This window comes from Cynoglossus semilaevis, chromosome 11 (genome assembly GCF_000523025.1).
Source record: "Cynoglossus semilaevis isolate Cse_v1.0 chromosome 11, Cse_v1.0, whole genome shotgun sequence".
Taxonomy (NCBI): domain Eukaryota; kingdom Metazoa; phylum Chordata; class Actinopteri; order Pleuronectiformes; family Cynoglossidae; genus Cynoglossus; species Cynoglossus semilaevis.
Window position 1 is genome coordinate 15,167,190 of NC_024317.1, and position 19,236 is coordinate 15,186,425.

At 41.0% G+C, this 19,236-nt stretch overlaps 2 protein-coding genes across 2 annotated transcripts in view; one reads left to right on the forward strand and one right to left on the reverse strand.

Annotated features, from left to right (window-relative positions):
• Positions 1–2,078, reverse strand: part of ppm1j (protein phosphatase, Mg2+/Mn2+ dependent, 1J) — an 11,102-nt gene extending 9,024 nt beyond the window's left edge. The window contains exon 1 of the mRNA XM_008320891.3: positions 1,495–2,078. Within this exon, the coding sequence (XP_008319113.1) occupies positions 1,495–1,766 (272 nt within the window). The 5' untranslated portion in view covers positions 1,767–2,078. The remainder of the gene's footprint in view (positions 1–1,494) is intronic.
• A 2,496-nt stretch (positions 2,079–4,574) lies between these two features.
• tafa3a (TAFA chemokine like family member 3a) overlaps positions 4,575–19,236 on the forward strand; it is a 59,894-nt gene continuing 45,232 nt past the window's right edge. Inside the window, exon 1 of the mRNA XM_008320889.3 lies at positions 4,575–5,750. The gene's annotated coding sequence lies outside the window, so the exon portion shown is untranslated. The remainder of the gene's footprint in view (positions 5,751–19,236) is intronic.

Genomic DNA, 19,236 nt, shown 5'->3' on the forward strand with positions numbered 1-19,236 from the left:
AAGCTGCAGACTGACATTTGACTCAATGAATGATTCACTGCAATTAATCAACATGTGATGCATGATCAAATACGTGACTCATAAAAACTTCCGTCAATTCAGCCATTTGCTCAACTTGTACATCAGCTGCCTCAACTGGTCTAAACTAAATCCTGTGGACTGACGTTTCAGTGACTTCATCATTCACAGGGTGTGGACGTCTTTTCTTTGAGGAGTTTCAGGGCCAACTGAGCTGCTGTGAGTCCAGATGAGCTGCTGCTGCTGCTGCTGTGTTTTTGAAAGGCTAATAACTGTTCCAGTGACCCACACCTCAGTGACTTGGTACACATTCCAGCGGCAGCACTGGTGACTCTGCACATTCCCACACATTAACCTCTCTGTTTTGCCTCCTGTGAGTGGACTGACGTCACAGCCTGAGCCCTCTCCTCTGTGGGAGTCTCTGCGTGAGTCAACCCCCCTCCTCCCCCCTCCCCGCCTGCATTTCTGCCCCCACCAGTGCTCCTGGAAGAGAGCCAGGGGTGACACAGGACATTAACTGTTTAATCCAGAGCTGAGGCTCCGTCCTCTCCTACCTCTAACCCCCTGTGGGAGTGCAGAATGTCTCCGAGTGTTTTCCCTCAGCGGGGAAACTGCCTGAACAGCACATTCTGGTCGCTAGTGTGAATGGAATGTGTGTTGCCTGTGAGAGCACTGCAGGTATAACCGGACTGAGGATGCACCTGTGGTACAAACGTGTACATGAAGTTGTGCAGTGAGGAAATGTGTGAATGGCTGCGGAGCGGTCTTTTTTAATAGCAGCAGAACACATGGTGTGAATGGCACAGTTTGAGTTTCACCGTCACAGAACGGGAAAGTGATGAAGGCAGATTTATGAAGACTTAAAACCATAGGCATGCTACAGGAACATCTGCATCTTCTACCACATAATCCTTTTAATGGGCTTGAATCCTCCAGTCACCACCGAGGGCACAGAACCATTCACCGACAACCATTCACACTCACATCCTTACTGAGCAGCTGACTTAATCCTGTATGATTTTGGACTGTGAGAAAAAAAAACTGCAGAACCTGGAGAACACAGAACATCAGAGTCCATACAGAAAGACCATTAGTGACCACTGGGAGTCGAACCCATTCTCTTTTTTGCTGTAAGGCATGAGCAATAACTGCTGCAATTTTTAATGGAATATTTGATGCAGGACGTTGCATCTCAGGTGTGCAGTAATCCACAGCAGAGCCTGTGCTTTTAGAATATTGTTGCATTTTTGCTTCAAAATCAATAAAAAGACACATTTTCTGTGATTACAGCACGAGGAACAGTGAATTTAATGAAAACTACAGCAGAAAAAAAGGCCAGAGTGGCCATCACTGCTGCTGCTGTTGCTCAGGCTGCATCATCACCATCCTCAGCAGCTACGCAGCAGCAGCAGTGATCTTGATGGTGTCATCATAATGTTTGATGTCGGTGTATACAGTATCTTAATGGCCACTCACTCTGCATATCCCGTCCCCCAGGGCAGCCTGCAGCCTCTCTTTAACGTCAGAACCGGCCGTGACGCGTGCTCGGTGGAGTACTGCAGCAGCTCCGGGGTGAGGTCCAAGAAATCGGGCCGACCGTAGGGGAACCGCGGCGGCAGGTTGTCCTGGCCGCAGCTCTGTCCTCCGGCGCCGCCTGAGTGTTGATGGTTGTGGTTGTGGTGGTGTCCGTGCGGCATCATCCCTCCCACCAGAGTGGACATCGCGTTCTTAACTTTGCTGATCATCATCGGCGGTGAGGCTCGGACACAAACAAACAAATAAACCCACGGCAAATCCAGGCGGAGGAAGACGAAGGAAGGCGGAAATCGATGCAGACGATTCAGAGGTGGTTACGTTTGAAACAGAAAAGAAAAAAGAAAACACTGCTGGTGACGATCGTAGATCATTTCAGGAAGCGATTCTTGTCTTTCCTCCCCGGCCCCATGTGACAGCAACTCGTTTCAGACGCGTTTTTTCTTCCTCCATAATAAAAGCTTCAGCTGCAATCAGGCAGAGGTCCAGCAGGGGGCTACAGATGCTCCGCACAAACACACACACACACACACACACACACAAAGAAATACAGAAAGAAATGTCACACAATAACAACGACAACAACAATATTAATAATAATAATGATGATAACAATACTAATAATGAAAATAATAAAGTTGTTGTTCATGTATATTCTACGAAAACGTATTTATATAATTTTAATTTTAACATTTATTCTCATACAAAAACTCCGATTTTATAACAGAACTCGTAAGTTATCAGTAAATATGAACGTTAAATATATACATATCAAAAATAATTATTATATGATTACATTTTGTCTCAAATATTTCGGTTTTGCTTTCTATAGTTTAAAAACAACAACAATCACACAATGATTAGGTACATTAAAAATAGATTGTTCAAAAATCCTAACTTAAGGAGGGGTTTATAGTTTACTACTTCAGGCTCATATCTATATTATTGTTCTATACTATTAAAATCTACTGTAAAATACAACCAATCACAGTAATCGGTAACCTTAACCACTGACGTCAGACTATCTTTGTACCCACGTATTTTGTCCACTAGATAGCGACAAAACTCTTTTGTATCGAGGATTTCTGCTGAGTCGGCACAAGTGAACGACTGCTTGTATGCTAAATAGATAGATTTTGACCGTTTTCCGGCTGTTTTTTTCCTAATCCTGCCAGAAGATATATTAAAAATGGATCTTGCTAAAACCTTGGAAATAAAGCTAATCACACGATTTTGATGCCTGCGGGTAGACAAATCACATTTATATAAGATATATCTACAGTATATATATATATATATACTGTATATATATATATACTGTATATACACAGTATATATACAATTCTAGATGTTGCACAGTTGAGCTTGTTGTAACATTAATTCCACTGCTGGTCTTGGGGTCTTTTGTATGAGTCCCAGGTTAACACTGCCTGTTTTAGACTGATGTTGAATCAGACTGTAAGCCGTGCCATGTCAAGACAAAAAGCCAAACCAATGTGAAAAGATTCTGTGCAGACCTCATACTTCACTCTCTCTGAGGCCACGGCTCCCTGGTTGAATGTGGAAGAGTTTGTGAAGTGGGAAACTCCATTAAGGTGCTCTTTAAATAAAAACCCATTAATGGCTCCACCAACAGAGTTGAGGTGGGGACGGGAGGCTGGAGGGGAGGGGGCGGGGGTGTAGGGCAAGAACCTGGCGTTGCAACCACAAACAAAGCCATAAAGCCTTGATGTAGCTGCCTCTCATGTAGCATTCACTGCAGCTGAGGAGATGGTGGAGGTGGAGGGGTGAGTGGGGTGGTGGCCTGCAGTCTCAGACCTGTTGAATTAACAGAGGGCATTAACTGCAGCTGCCCCGTACATTATTGATGAGCGGCTCCACTCCTCAGACCATTAGGCTTTCTATTTTTCCTGCTGCAATTTTCTACAAGACGTCCCACTGTCTTCAAACACACTTGAACCGTGCCAGCAAGGGAGAGTTCAGGCAGAGGGCGCTCACTGCTCCCTGCAGGCTCCTATTACTTTACAGTCAACCGCTGCAATCGATGTTCGGCCACAATGCACTCACAGCTGTGAAGTGAAAGTAATCACGGCTGGACAGGAACAGAGTGATGGTCGTGGTGCTGCTGCAGGTGCACGACACAGTCTCACAACCTGGACAACAGCAACAGCTAACGGAAAACTTGACTGAACTTCCAGCAGAAAAGCCGAAGAAAAATGGCACTTATTACAAAGTAGAGACGGAGAGCAGCAACAGTAACAACAGCAACAACAACAGTAACAACAGTAACAACAGCAACAACAGCAACAACAACAACAACAGCAACAACAACAACAACAGTGAAGTTTATAGTTTAGAAAACTGAGAATGTGTGTGTCCCTGCAGAGCCATCACACACACACACACAGAAAACCAGACTTTTATTAGATCTTGACACCTTCCACTCCATAATTGGTATCGTCTTGTGACTCGCCCGAGCTGCCATCACACACACACCAGACACACACACACACTGTTGGTTTTATCTGCCCTCACACAGGTTGGTGCAGCTCACCTCACATCTGACCTCATCCTGTCACATGATTTAATGAGTGGAGTCACAAACCACAGTGTCAGGAGTGTGACAGCACAGCTTTACACAATGCACCAAAGATTAATGAGGTCATCTCCTCTCAAAGTGTACATGTGTGTGTGTGAATCATTTTTTGGGGGGGGGGGGGAATGAATTTTGATATCAGCAAAAAAGACAGTCAGCTCTTGGTGCGACAGCTCGTATCTTGGAATTGAGTATGTTTGTGTGTACTGTGTCTGTGCTGTGTGTGTTCAGACCACGAGGGAACATGTGGGATAAATGTCCTTCATTTTTCATATGGTGGTACCATTTGATCTAAATGTGTCTACAGTCGATCAGAGCCACATCCACACACTTACCCATTTCCATAGGCTGTTCCAACAAAGTTTGTATCGATTGTTCCGCTCGTTTTACCTTTTCAGTCAACAGACGTGAGACGCTGTACAAGGGATACAGACATGATGATGATGCAGTGATGGAGGCGGAAGCATTCGAAGACAGGACGTCAATGATTAAGGCGAGCGAGAAAGTTCAACTTTAGAATGAACTCTGTGAGCAGTCAGGAGTTGATGTGTATCTTAGAGGGATCAGTTTTTTCAACAAGAGACTGGAATAAACCTGTTCAAATGAGAGCTGTCAAATGTTCAAATTTAATCTGATTAATTACAATGTAACTGTGGATTATTGGTGATTATACATGATGATTCCACTTTGACACATTGTATCTTTATATCTCTGTTAGGTACGGAGCTGTGTTATTATAATATGAGTTTTCTATTTTTAAAAAGTTAATTATGTTCATTAAATATAACAAAAATAATTAAGTATAATTATTCAAGCGACACTTGATTAACAAATCTTCTGACTTGACGTGTTGTTCATTATGTAAATAGTCAGATTACCCTGTAGGGGTCGGTAAAACGTCTTAATCTTTATAAACATGAACATTTCTGCAGATAGATACGAAAAGTTGAGTCTGTGACGCCACAATTCATATCGCATCTGTCTGAAAAAACTGCTGAGACAAACAGGTCAATTTTGCAAAAAAATCCACTGGATGGCGACATAACACCAGTTCAATAACACCTATACAAGGTCGCTGAATCCACATTCTCTCTCTCTCTTCCATTCACACTCACACACACGAACAAGCATAGACGCACGCACCTTCATTCCATTTCTCCACCTGCACGGAGACGTTGCAAAAGCCTCCAAATGCGCCCGCAGTGTTGGAAGAAGAGAGCAGTAACAAATCACATCCCCGCGTTAATCCAGAAACTATGAGCGCTGCTGCCGCGGTGGAGCTGTGTCCGGCTGCTGCGTGGCTCTGGAGGTTTGGAAGTTACGGGTCAGAGCCGCTGGACCAGCAACTTTTATAGACTTTAAAGTCCGCCACGAAGTGGTCCTGCAGCCCGAACTGAGACCTGTTAGAGTCCGCTCCAGGATTGTACGCGTGCAGAGATTTTTAAACATCAACAGCAGCGGTTTCTACATCTGTGCGTCTTGGAAAAAGAAGGAAATGCTACGTATTTGAGTGAGAAGACGTCCTTGGGTTTATATTTCTGTCCGACAATGGAGAGGAAATGAAAGGGTCTTTTCCTGGGGATTACTGAAGGCACAACGACAGGTAGGGTTGAAAACTTCACTGTGCAACATTCATGTGTTAATGTCTGTGTTTTCTGCATTCATTACTTAAATATAAATTATATATAAATATAATTTAGGGGGGAAATCTGATAACTTAAAATCTTTGATTTAACAGTAATCTAAACGAAGCTTGTGATTTTTAATTATTTTTTTTTCCTCATTTGGTCACATTTGAAGTTTTCACACAGTCCTCATGCACACAGGTGTAGCCGTGGGCTGCAGGTCTGTGTTCAGATGGTCTGGTTCCATCGAGTCCAATAACTCATTTTAGGTGCAGTGAAGGAACTTCCGCAGGTCACATGAAACATTTCTGGTCTCCTACTTCCATCCCTGCATATCTGGTTAAGGAACACTGTGACTGGGGCACGAATCCTTCTGTCAATTCATTTATTCATTTAATCTGATGCTGTTCATCCCACCCATCTGCCCCTCCTCTCTCCTCCCAAGCAGTGTTCAAAAATGATAAATTCCATCCACACTACATGTGTTTAGGACAGAGGGTGACCGCCACTGTGAACATGGTTCTCCAGGGTGAAGCCCTGGCACTCAGACATGGAGTGGATCCACAGAGCCAGAGCTGGTCTTCTGCTTCATTGGAAAGCACCTCCAGTCATCCGCAGCTTCCCTGTGACCAGAGACAAATACGGTGCTGTTGCCACGTTGACAAGACACCTATAGAGTGTTTGCTGTACGTGCTGTCTGCTGCTATCACTTAGATATAAGATATTTATGACTGACCTTACACACCAGAGTGAATATTCCCATTTCTGCAACCACGTTCGAGCCTTGACTCTCCACACTCTTCCCCCTCCTTTTGTTTTACCCCAAGGCTTCATCCAGTTCTGGAAACAAAGATTCCTTGCTGCTCTAAGAGTGTTGGAGAAATGTTAGTGGTTTGCTTTGAAAAGAGTGATTTTTATGTCATGGTCATAAGACATTTTTATGGTCATACAAAGCAGAGTAATAAAAGATCACAACGCGTGACCTTATGATGCCAGGCGGAGGTATGTGTTATTAAGAACGAGGAATGTGGGAAGTTTGGGCAAGAAAATGGTGTAAAAATAACTTAATTTCTGTGGACAAATGTCTCAGTCTTTTGCTGTTTACAGTACGTATGTGAATTTATAGCACCAGGTTTTTGGCCGTGATTTAGTCCAACTTTTGTCAACAATATGACTGATTTTCAGTTTAGCATTAATTATTCAGCACAGACAATTATTATATTTTTTTACATTAAATATTTTACATTAACACATTTTGTCCACTAGGTGGCGTGATAACAGCCATCCTTACCAATGGCCGTTAACACCACCACATCCATCACCTATTGTTTGAGTGTGTTAGAGATAATCAGACCTGAATAATAATATTTTTTAAAAAACACTTTGACAAACAATATATTATTTGTTAGCGTTAATTGACGACTATATTTAATGTGATAATAGTGTATACCTGGTGGATTAGCCATTTATGATTTCATGCTTCACGTTACTGAAATGCAAGTCCAACTGTCTGCCTTCACAGCATTCCTGTGTTAGTTTTTGTCTCTCGACACCAAGACTACAATTCAATTACCAGTTCCAGCAGGTGAAAATTAAAATGGAGTAAATATAAAGCGGTGACGTTAGAACCTTTTCAACATTTTTCAGTTTTTCTGTAAATGTTTGTTTCATAACATTTGAATAGATACAGACAGATTAAAGGTCAGTTCTGGTCTGTGCTGCTCATGTTTGTCTGAAAGTACGCTGTTCAAATGAACACTTCCTGGAGCATCTTCAGGCCAGGTCTACATCCTGATCCTGTCTTTCCATTTATCTGCCCTCCGTTCCCCTGACAGACGATGTGCGGTCAGCTGTTTTTATTCCTCTTCCCCTCAATTAGTGCTATCATCGGACTTCATCCTGTGGAATACTGAGATGGTAAAAGCCTTACACTCCTATTACGGGATGATACAATTCAGCTGTGATTAATTGAAGTCCCCTCTGGAGCCGGAGCAGGCGTAAATCCTGCCTTTCACATTCACTGACAGGCAGGCCATTATATTGTTTTATAGATTGCCGTCAGTAGCCCTTGAAGCAGCCTGAAGCCCAATGTTGTTTTGGAGGCTTTTATTGTGCAGTGTTATTGGCTGGTCGTGCTGACAGGCAGAGCAAAGGCCACCCTGGGATTTCTGGAGATGGGATCCCTGTGACGGTTCCACAATATTTGACAGCAGCACTGCGCTGGAAGATTGGGTTCCACAATATTTGACAGCAGCACTGTGCTGGAAGATTGGTTGAAAAAAACAAAAACAAACAAAAAAAAAACTTGGTTCTGCACATCCTTGTTTTGGAAAAATCTATGGTTTTGGAGGTTTTTGTATCAAATGCCGTCCAAACCTTTTCCATCCACAAAACTGCCATGTAGTTTCCAAAGTGTCAGATACAAACAGATGTGAACATGTCTGATTTTCTGTGAGGTATGGTTCACGACTCGGCCAGAAATATTTTGTAAATTTATTTTTGTTTGTGTTTAATGTCATTGTATTTTATTTTTTTACACTCTGCAGTAATAGTTTAAAACAGCAGGTTATCTGAGAGGAGGGGGTGTGCATGAGCCACCTGGTGGTTCTAAAGGAGGAGGACATTTTGGATAAGATGTTTGAGTCAGCAGCGTCAGTATTTGTTCACCCTGGCAGCTTCATTCTGACTGTGTCAGATCAATGGGCCATAATGTGAAAGTATGGCAAAAGAAAACCTGCAGCAGGTTCAGGTCTGCAGCCAGCCATCGTTTCTCAACAACAACTGAAAGGTTCATTGTTAATTAGATTCAAGACTCTTATAATATGATTTGAATGTGTCGGAAAATGTTGATTAAATAGTTAAAATGTTAACTGGAATAACTTCAAAACCTGTTACAAGCCAAATCAATTCACATGGATGATCAATCTGACAATATAATCTCCACTACTAAGTTGTTTGTGATTAATTCACATTTCAGGACATTACAAAATGGGAAAAATAATTCATTTTATTACATGAATTAAAAATTATGTCCAGTTACCATCACACTGTTCAGGCCTGGTAATCAGAATAAAAATTAATTTTATTCCCAGAGGGAAATTGTTGATGTTTCAGTTTCTCTAATTACTCGAGTGCAAAAGAAAAGATTATGAAATCCTTCTGGGGACTGGAACTAATCACAGCAGTAACCACATGAGGTTGAATTATTAGCATTTTAGGAATTAGGGAGTGAACATTTATTACCATTGAGACTATTCTGCACTATAAATATGATTAGTTATTTGGGTTGGTTTATGTGCCCTATGACTAGTAAAGTCAATTGAACTTTTCTTGTTATCCATCAAATTTTCTGCTTTGATCAAAACCATGGCTGTCAAAAAGCTGCTTTGTTTCATTGGTTAGCAAAAAACAATTATTCAAATATATTAGGGAACATTTGTAAATCGCCATTTTCGTCCAGCACTTCTCAAAAAATCTTTTAAAATCATTTTTCAGTTTTTGATTTGGCAATTCTTATGAAAGAAGTTCATTTGTACTCATGGCTTTAACTAAATGATAAGCATTATTTCTTCTGTCATGCCCTCCACTGCTACTTCCTGTGAGTATTGAGTTAGCCTGTAATGAGTTAGCCTATATTGAGTTAGCCTGTTACTGTCAGACCGCTGTTCATCCAGTGAATCCTATGGCGTGGTTGTATTAGCTCATGCCTGGTGCAGGTACGTGTACTGTAATATCCTCATGTCTTTTCACTGCGATGGAAACACTGCAGCAGCCTCGTCAGATTTTCTTTTTCTTTCACCAGAACTTCAACTGTAGCCCAGTGGAGTGATGCTAATTCAGCCATTACTATTCTTGCATGAATACACAAGGATTCAGAAACCGCTGTGTATGATAATCTGTTGTATGTTAAAGTAAAATTTAATTATTATTATAATTTAATAACAATAATAAAAAGTAAATATGTGGTGAAGCGCATGTGCAGGTCAATTATGTGTGGAGAAAGAGGAGGAAGTGAAGGAGGAACCTTGAGTGTTTTATAGGTGCTATTTAAAGGAGCGTGCCCACTACGGGCTGGCGGCAGTGAACTGTAACCACTGACAAAAGATCAAGACAATAAACAAACAAATTGGTTTCCTGGAAGCCCGCAGTGTCCAAGTCAGCCGCCTGGGCTGATCCTTGTCAGTGCGGCAGGCTGGTTTTTCCTCAGAGATTAGGCTGTGAAGCATGACTCCATCTCTTATTTATTCATGCCCATTTGCTTGTTTGTGTGTGTGTGTGTGTGTGTGTGTGTGTGTGTGTGTGTGGAAAAGAGAGAAAGTGAACGGTTTGAAGGAACAGGTGGACAACATTCAACTTCATTGGCCATACTGGGAATACTGAGTTTTCAAATCAGGCTCAGGTCACTTTCACATGTGGCCCTATATTAGATATGTATACATAGGTGGCGCCAGAGAGGGGTTAGGAGATGCTCTGTGGAATAAGCACAGCTCTGATCTCAGCTGTAGAGAATGAATATTTCCAGTGAATTCTGCTGGAGTTACTTCTGGGACCTGCACATTTTTATACAACCCATGGCAGACGAGAGTCTTAACTGAGGCTTAGGAATCTGTTCTTCCATGGAGGTGGTTTTTAGCTTTGTCAGGCATTAGGGTTGATCTCCTGCTTCTCTCTCTCTCTCTCTCTCTCCCCCTGTTCACCCCCTCTTTCTTTCTGTTCCTTTATTTTGAGTAAGCCAGTATTTGGCAGCTTTCACTCCCAGTGTTGTGCCTCTGTGGCAGATTCCCATCAACTCTTTCTGTAGCACAGCAGAGAGAAACTCAAGTCTCCAATCCCTCAACCATTGACTCACTCAGAAGATTGGGGAATTGCAGATTTTTAAGGAGCACCACGTCTAAACCCAGCTTCCTGTGGGAGTGAGAGGAGTCTGAGCAGAGCCCCCACCCCCTCCACATCCTCTCTCTGTGCTGCCCCAGGGTCCACAGAAATACAGTTTCTCTGCAGCACTCTCTGATGTTGTTCTCCAGCTCCATCTCACACCTGTAATCATTAGACTGCAATATGAAAAGAAAAACCCCAACAATTATGGGGTTGAGGTACTCTCTCTCACACATTTTACTCCTTTACTCCCACCAATGACATCTTCTCTGTGAGGTATATTAGTCTTGGATGAAGTTAGAAAATAATGTTGAAGGGTTTTCATCGATGTAGATGACTAAAGAGCTCACGTGAAATATACAAAAGATTTATGGAAGTAGTCATTTACATATAACCTGCAACATCCCCTGCAGAGGGTGCTATAGATCAACAGTGCCTAGTCCACAGCTGCACAGTCCAGGTACAACATTGTGTTATATAAAAGTGTTTCATCACAACCAGACATGACTCAGTCTGTCAGGCTGTACGCCTAAAATTAAACTAGATTTCTAGTTTAAAGAATCAAGAATTCTATATCATGAAAAAAATAATAAGAAAACAAAACTATTCTTATATACGGTACCAATACTTAACAACAATTACAATAATAACAGTAACAATAAAAGATAAAATAGTAACTATCATTTTGATAATACCAAAATTCATCTTTGTACTCTGATGCAGCTTGTACTCCATTAATGTACGTATTATTGTTACATTTGTGACTAATATCCAGCGACTATTTACATTTTTCCATCGTTTCATAATCGCTTAGTTTAGTCACAAATAAAAACAAATGTAAAACAAATGAATCTACTCCTATTATTTATATATAATAATATTTATATAAATACATACATATACACATGTATACATTTATAAATATATATATAATTACATACATATACATATTTAAATATATACATACATACATGCACACATACATAGATGTATTTTATATTGCATTTCATCATATAAGTAGCTACAGCTTATTGTATACAGAATTATATGGAAATAAAATGAATTAATCAATGTCAGTTGAATTGAACATTCATGGCGTCTTAATAAAACAGCCCAGGAAACACACGTGGTCTCATCTCTGTTTTTTTCTGCATTATATGAGAAATTAAAGATCAGGAAATAGATCCTTATGGTTTCCCATACAACTCTGTCGGTCACTATTGCCCTCCATCGTGCGTCAACGGTCAGACGGTGAATATCCAGGTTCCTTCATCAACACATAGAAGTGGTGAGAATCCTTTAAAGCCCACTTCTGCCTACAAAGCAGCACGTCCATGTCATTAAACTGTTGTGCAGGAGCCGACGTCTCAGCCTTGATCTAATGCAAAAGATGAGAATAAGAAGAAGAAATCCTCTGGTTTCCTGTGTTATCTCTCCAGCATCATAGAATTAGCTCAAGGGTAGCTGCAGTTCACCGTTTCCTTTCATCCCTTCAAGTGCACTGCCTCCGTCTGTCAATTACGTGCACAGTGTACCTGCATAAATACGTGGGTATAAATGCATACAGGATATTTCACTTTTAATTATCCAGCTGCCGCCTGATTTTTCAGTCACGTTTAAATGCAACTACTGCAAAGGGACACAGAGGCTTTTATTTTTTCCATATGGCATTTTCTGTTAAGTACAGGGTTATTTTGACATTGCAAAAATATAACAGGTTATTTATTTGGACGTCTAAATAATAATAATGCTGTTTTATATTATGAGCTTTAAATATTAAAATAAGGCATGTCTTGTTATTATTATTATTATTTGTTGTGGAATATCAATGTGCCATAAGGTGTGCCACATAAAAGTGTCCAGTTTCACTAATACAGTCTTAAAAGTAATATTAATTTACTGCAAATAATTTGTCCTTATCAACTGTGCGACAGTGACAGGCAAAAAATGCAAATCTCCCACTAGTTGGAAGCAGATGCTATAAAAACTTCAAAACATAGAAAGAAACTCAGAGCACTTGAAGTAGATTATTTCAAGTATCTCTCTTCAATTCCTGCAGGTATCAATATCAGCTTTGTGTTTCACTAAATAGGCCCACGTTTCTTAGTTAGCAAATTGTGAGTAAATTGAGACTATACGATTATTATATGTCATTACATACACTTTTTGATGTGTTGGGAAAATTAATAATTTAGTAGAGTATATGTAAAAGGAGAAAATACAGAGTGAGGGCAGCATTCCCGCTAATTAACATATGAGCTAATACTCCCTGTATTCTCGAGTTTCAAAAGTCCCTCGAATTTTCAAGAAACAAACTTTGTCTGAGGCAACAGTTCCAGAAGTTATTCCCTATTTTTTCAAATGCTGGCATTAGTGTACACTGCCTCCTAGTGGTAGCAGTACACATCACCTCCTTAAAAAATAATGGATTTATTTCAACAAAGACATTTGCTTCATTCCGACATGTTTTATATCCGACCTAAGAACAAATGACTTCAGCATCACTTTACAGATAAAAAGTCGTAAAGCTTTCTCTTCCCACTCCTGCCCTATGTCCTCCTTTGTCTTCACGCAGTCTTTCTATTTTCTGCTCGCATCATGACAGGCATGCACATGACCCTCCCACCACACTCTGGAAAGCAACTAATTTCTCCTGGGTTTTGGACTTTGGTGAGTGGAGAAAATGAAAGTGTGGAGAAGCAGCGATGCACTGGCAGCTCAGAGGACGCCGCCCACATGACGGAGCCGTACTACCGCCTCTCATTTCATCTTCTCTGTCTGTTCTCTCTCAGAGCCCAGGGCAGCGTTCAGGACACCCTCCCTGGGACCATGTCAGTTTAATCACCAACTCCTTTTACACCTGCTGCTGTGATTCATACCCAGAATGCACATGGATATTATATTTTAACTTGGTTTATATGCTCAGTATGTTTCACCAATGTTGACAATGAAAGCTGATTATATCGCATTCTCTTCTCGTTTGCACGGTTCCTGAGGACAAAACAAACAAAAAAAAACAACAAAAAAACAAACAAAGATAAAAGACGATTAGGAGGACGGAGTAATCATCTGTGAAGCTGCATCATTCTGTTTGCTTCTCTTTCATTTGTCTCATCTCTGCTCCATCCATGCTTGTCATGAAACACATGAGGACTGAAGAGCAGGCAGTGGCAAGGAGTCCGTTTACTCTGTGCCTGTCGTTAGGTTTGGAACCGTTGCACAATTATTTCCACCCACACTGTTGTTGCACGTGAACTGACAACACAACCACACTCAGGTTCACGCTAATGTTCAGTGGGTTTTGTTCTGCACCTCTTTTTTTTTTAACGTTTTTTACATTTTATTTTCTTTACTGACAGGTGAAAATGGGTCGGTTGTTAACACTACTGTTCCATGATAAGTGAGAACAGAACATGTTGTACTAATGTCTAATTAGGTCTTTTTAAAATGTGGTCTGTGGACCACTAGTGGCCCTCTAGTGACCCTTAGTGGTCTAAGTTAAATGATAAAATTAATAAACATAATTTTGCATTTCTAACTGCTTCCATTAGATATTTTAGATGTTTTTTTAGGCATTTGACACCGGTTTTGGTACACTGCCACCTGCTGTTACTATATAGGTGCAGAAATGAGTACTTTTGAAAATCAACCAGCAGTAAAGACAGGAATGATGTATTTTGGTCTTTACATTTGAAAAATCTCTGCAATTAATAAAATGAGCAGTAAAGAAGACACGTACTGAAAATTAGTTGTGTACACAGGACGCCCTGTACTGAATGGTCCGGTATGAATGCAGTACACATACAGTTACAGACCTAATAAAGATAGTTATAAACATATATACAGTAGAGAGGAGTCGTGTGCTGGATTAGTCACATGCGTGAGGAATTCTGCCCTTTGACAAATCTACCACACGCTTGTGTTGCCACAGTTTTTTTAAAATATGTTAATCATTAGGTTGGCACGTCTGTAGATGTGAGTCACCAATGATACAGTGATGACATTCTGATGAGTAATGCTGTTAACAAATCTGTCACCATCGGAATGTTCTGTGTACCATTCTGGTGCTGTGGATCAGTGTGTTGGTTTCTGTGTCTTTTCTCTTTGATTATGGTGATTTGGGGCTGGGCTGGAAAAGGTTTGAAAAGCACTGATGTAGCATGTTGCCTGTGCTCCGCTCATCAGTTTTCATCTGATTTGTGCTTCCTCAGCTTATTGTCCTCACAGAGCATATCTATATGTGGCAGACGGTCTTGACTTCATTCATATTAAATTGTTTTGGTTTCATATATATTAAAATGAGGGTCTGCTGTGGGGTCACACCAGGGGTCGTTTTGGTTGGTCGGTGCAGATTTCATTTAACTTCAACCTTTATTTTTGAACTTTGACTGCAGCGCCACCATCTGGATGGTGAATAAGCCAAAATAAAATGAAAGTGTAATTTACAGCGTAAGGCACTTTGAGTGGTCATCAGTACTGACAAACTACTACATAGGTACAGACCATTTACCTTCTATTTTGTAAAGAGCTGGTATCTTTAAGGCCCTAGTTGGATGTACAGCGTTGCTACCACTCTGACAGGAACTAGATGACGTCATGTGGCGCTATACACAAAATGACTTTGTTTAAATTTGCTGGTTGTACGCCATACATTGGATCGTGCTTTATTTGTCCTTCATTATGGCTGCCAGGCACAAGTCAGACTCTTCTGATGTTTTTAAATCCTAGATTGTGATGTTGCCTTTGTGTTGGTGTAGATGAGTTGCACAGGTACTCATGTACAGTGTGTGAGGTCTGATGTAAGTCTAGGATCCCCTGCACTTGTTTATCATACACTGCTGTTTCAGTTTTGATTTGAAAACATGGAACAAGTCGTTAAAATGCTCCTAAAGGGGGATTTAACCATTTGTAGTATTTTTGTAAATATAGCTACCTGCACTCCATCTGTAAAAAAAGAAGCTACCATTAGACTCCCAGCATGCAGGTACCTCAACGTTTTGATGACACGGCTAACTGTAGGACACTGGAACCATTAGGAAACATGTCTACTTCCTGTTCGCAGCAAAAAATATCCAGGGTATTTTCTGCACATTTTTGACATCTCTTCCTGTCGCTCTAATCCAAGTCTTTAATTTTGCCCCTTAACTGTCTTGTGGCACTCATTTGGCCTTTTCTAATGCTGAGGCGTGGAGTGTGTGTGTGTGTGTGTATGGACACTGCCATGCTGCTCATTAATTGATGCTTCAGTTGACACTAAGGGACTATTGCACTTTCACACTCGGCTTGCTTTCCCTGCACATCAGTGTGTCCTTTTTGCACCCAGAGTGTGATAGGTTTTCACATGAATTCTTTTTGCGTAAAAGGCTAAAAAAAAAAGTGTCATCAGCCTGGAAGCCTGCTAAGAGTAAAGACTGAGTTTGACAAGGTGTAAGATACATGAGCTACGTCAGATTACAGCTCGACCACCGGAGTCAGGACAGTGAGATGGACAACATCCTCAGCCCCCCCACCCCCACCACCCCCATCACTATCACTCTGCTTCCACTGCAGCCTGTATCCCAGGCCCTCCATCATACAGCTCAGTCTGTGGGTGGCGGTTACCTCCTCGTCTGTTGCCTAATTTAAAGTTCTGGCTGCAACAGAAGAGGATGTTGAAGGCATTCATTATACTCAACATTCACCACAGGGAACACGATGTGAAGGATGAAACAAGATGAGAAGTTGAGTAATTAACTAAGAGCTGCAGAAAGGATACAAAACACACGACGCCCATGGTTTATAACTGATGAGACAAATCCAAACCTGTTGTCAAATGTTTATTTAGAAGCCTCCTGATTTTGTTATTGGTCAGTGAAAAGGATACTGGTTCAGACTGGTTTACCTCCCAGGGTTATTTGAAGGAGCTCACTAGTGCAGTGTGTGCTTGCATTCTGCACAGCTTTCAGGGCTTCCTCCGTCATCGCAGTTGTTGCAGTAAATTGTACACACCTTGGTATAACTTTCTACTGATAAGATGTTTTGTTCTGAGAAACATCACCTGTTCTGATTTGTTGGTCATCTCGTCAACCAACCACAGGCACATGAATCAAGTTTGTCTTGATGAGAAATTATTGGGGCCTAATAAGGGATGTCAGGATGTTAGCCACTTTAATTAATTCAGAATATTAACCAGAATAAATCAAATTAATTATTTAATGAATTTTGACACATTCATCCACTGATCCTTCCTCTAATACACAATTGATACAGATGTTATTTACACATTTATTTACACACATTGTGTGAATAAGTTGTTATTTCCCCAAAGCACCTGGAGGTTAAAATCCAAACATCAACTCCTAGCATGTGTCTGTGGGTGCTTCAAGCTCAGGTCAGTGGCCCTGGCTTGTGTCAGAGCAGCCAGACTGAGATCAGGACAGTCAGTGAGTCTACGACTGACACAACAGTAGACTGTAGACTGATTAATATTGTGGAAGACAACGACTGGACTGAAGTTGAATGTGAATTTAAGTTCTAATCATGACAGATCCACAGCCACCCTGTGATTAAACAGTTGAATCATCTGACATCAGTAATGTAAATATAACACTGTTAACAGATACTCACAGCAAGTGCGTGTCAGTGGTTAACCATGTATTTTCACTGCTCTGTACTTGACCTCAATGACAGGCTGTGTGAAACAAAGGCAAACACATACATATGCAGTAGTTCAGACACTTCACACTGTTTGCTGCTGAAATACAACGCTTGCACTTGAACGCCTGTCACCGCAGCCCCAGCACCAGCCTGACCACTGCATTAGACCTGCGCTAGAAATCAATTCAGGAAATATAGAGGCAATTATTTTGTCTCCCCCACACGCTGACAAAGAAGCAGCTAACTGAGCCAAAACGAAAATACTGAATTAATCAGAAGAAAGTAAATAGACTCTGAAGAGAGGTCTGCAGACTGACTGTAGTCAACACTCAAAGATGATCCACGGAGAAAACATGTCAGGACATTTTGAAGCTGGGTAAAATACTACTTTTTTTTTTCTTGTCCTTAAGCTTTTGGGATTCAAGACCAGGAAAAGTAACTGGACTTTAGTTTGAGACAAAGAAGCAGGTTGTGACCTGCTGTCAAAGACCAGAATTCTCTGATGGAAACACCACTGAAGAAGTGTTAAGAATTAAATCAATACAGATTCATTCAAACCCACACTCCTACAGTAAATACAGGCGATAAAAACTTCAGCTTTCATAAGCACTGTCAACGGTGAGTTCTTGTTTTTACCGCCTGTTTCAGAACAGAACTTGATTTTGCTTGCAGCTCTCTTATGCAGAACTATTCCACTTCATACTCTCCTGTCAAATGAGGTGTGCAGGGATCAGCTGTGAGCCATCAGCAACAGAGGCCAACAGGAAGGTTAATGTTTGCTTATGCAAAGATGTGGGGCTGCCATCGCACAAAGTCTGGGAGGAAGTCAAACATCGTAATCTTTGAGATGATTAAAAATCCTGCCTGTATGGCCTGAAATCTGCAAATGCAAAAGTTTAATAAGCAGAAAGAGACGGAGGGTGGGAGGTGGGGCTAATGGGCTGATGACCCGACAGTTAACTGTTTGTTGGGGTTTTACAGCATTAACGATGTAAGATTTTTTTTTTAAAGCCTAAAAGCCCCGAGGGTTTGACTGAAGCTGCAGACTCTGACATGGACTTGGACATTTGCATCACATCCAGATTTGTGAAAGCATCTTTTTCCTCTCAGGGCTAGAGCGTAGACTGCTGACAACACATCCTCTCTTTTACATAACTAGAAGAAACTTATGGAACATTTTCCTGACCGCTGAGAAGACAGGAATAATTATTCAGTGAAATGGGAGAGAGATTAAATGTTTCCAGATCACTGCTGCTCGGCCGAAGCTGCCTCTCCCAGTGAAGAAAAGAGGGAGAAAAATACGCTGAAATTGCAGGGGTGCTGTTTCACTGTGAATGAACCCTGGCCTGCCTGTGGTGGAGTTTGGTGTGTGTTTCTGTGTGAGTAAGTGATTCTCGATGACCGGCTGACTTTTATAGATCACTGCACAGTAGAGATGCATTGACCGACTGCGACGATGATTCTTATGTCTGCTCTGTTAATAGTAATAGGTTCAAGTTCAAGCAGAAAAATAAAGAATGACAGCAGAGTACTTTTGGACCTGTGTGACACAGAGAAGACAAAGATGTGTCAATACACACAACTGGATGTATTCATATATATAAATATATATACATACATATATACATAAATAAAATATAGTATAATAAATTATTATTATTATTAGAGATACACATACATACACATATAAAATATATGGTTGTACCTAATTATTATTATTAGAGATACACATACATCTATTTTTTATATATATGTGTGTGTGTGTTTGCATGTGTGGGGGAAGCAGAAGGTTGTGTATCCCAGCGCCCCGGCAGTGCAGCTGTAGGAGAGGGTGGAGCAGCCTCTGAGCGCAGACACACCTATTCATCATCATGAAGCAGGGAGTTCATTAAAATAGCTCCGAGCGTCTCCTCTGTGACTCCTGGACCACGGCCAGGCTTCATCATCACAAAC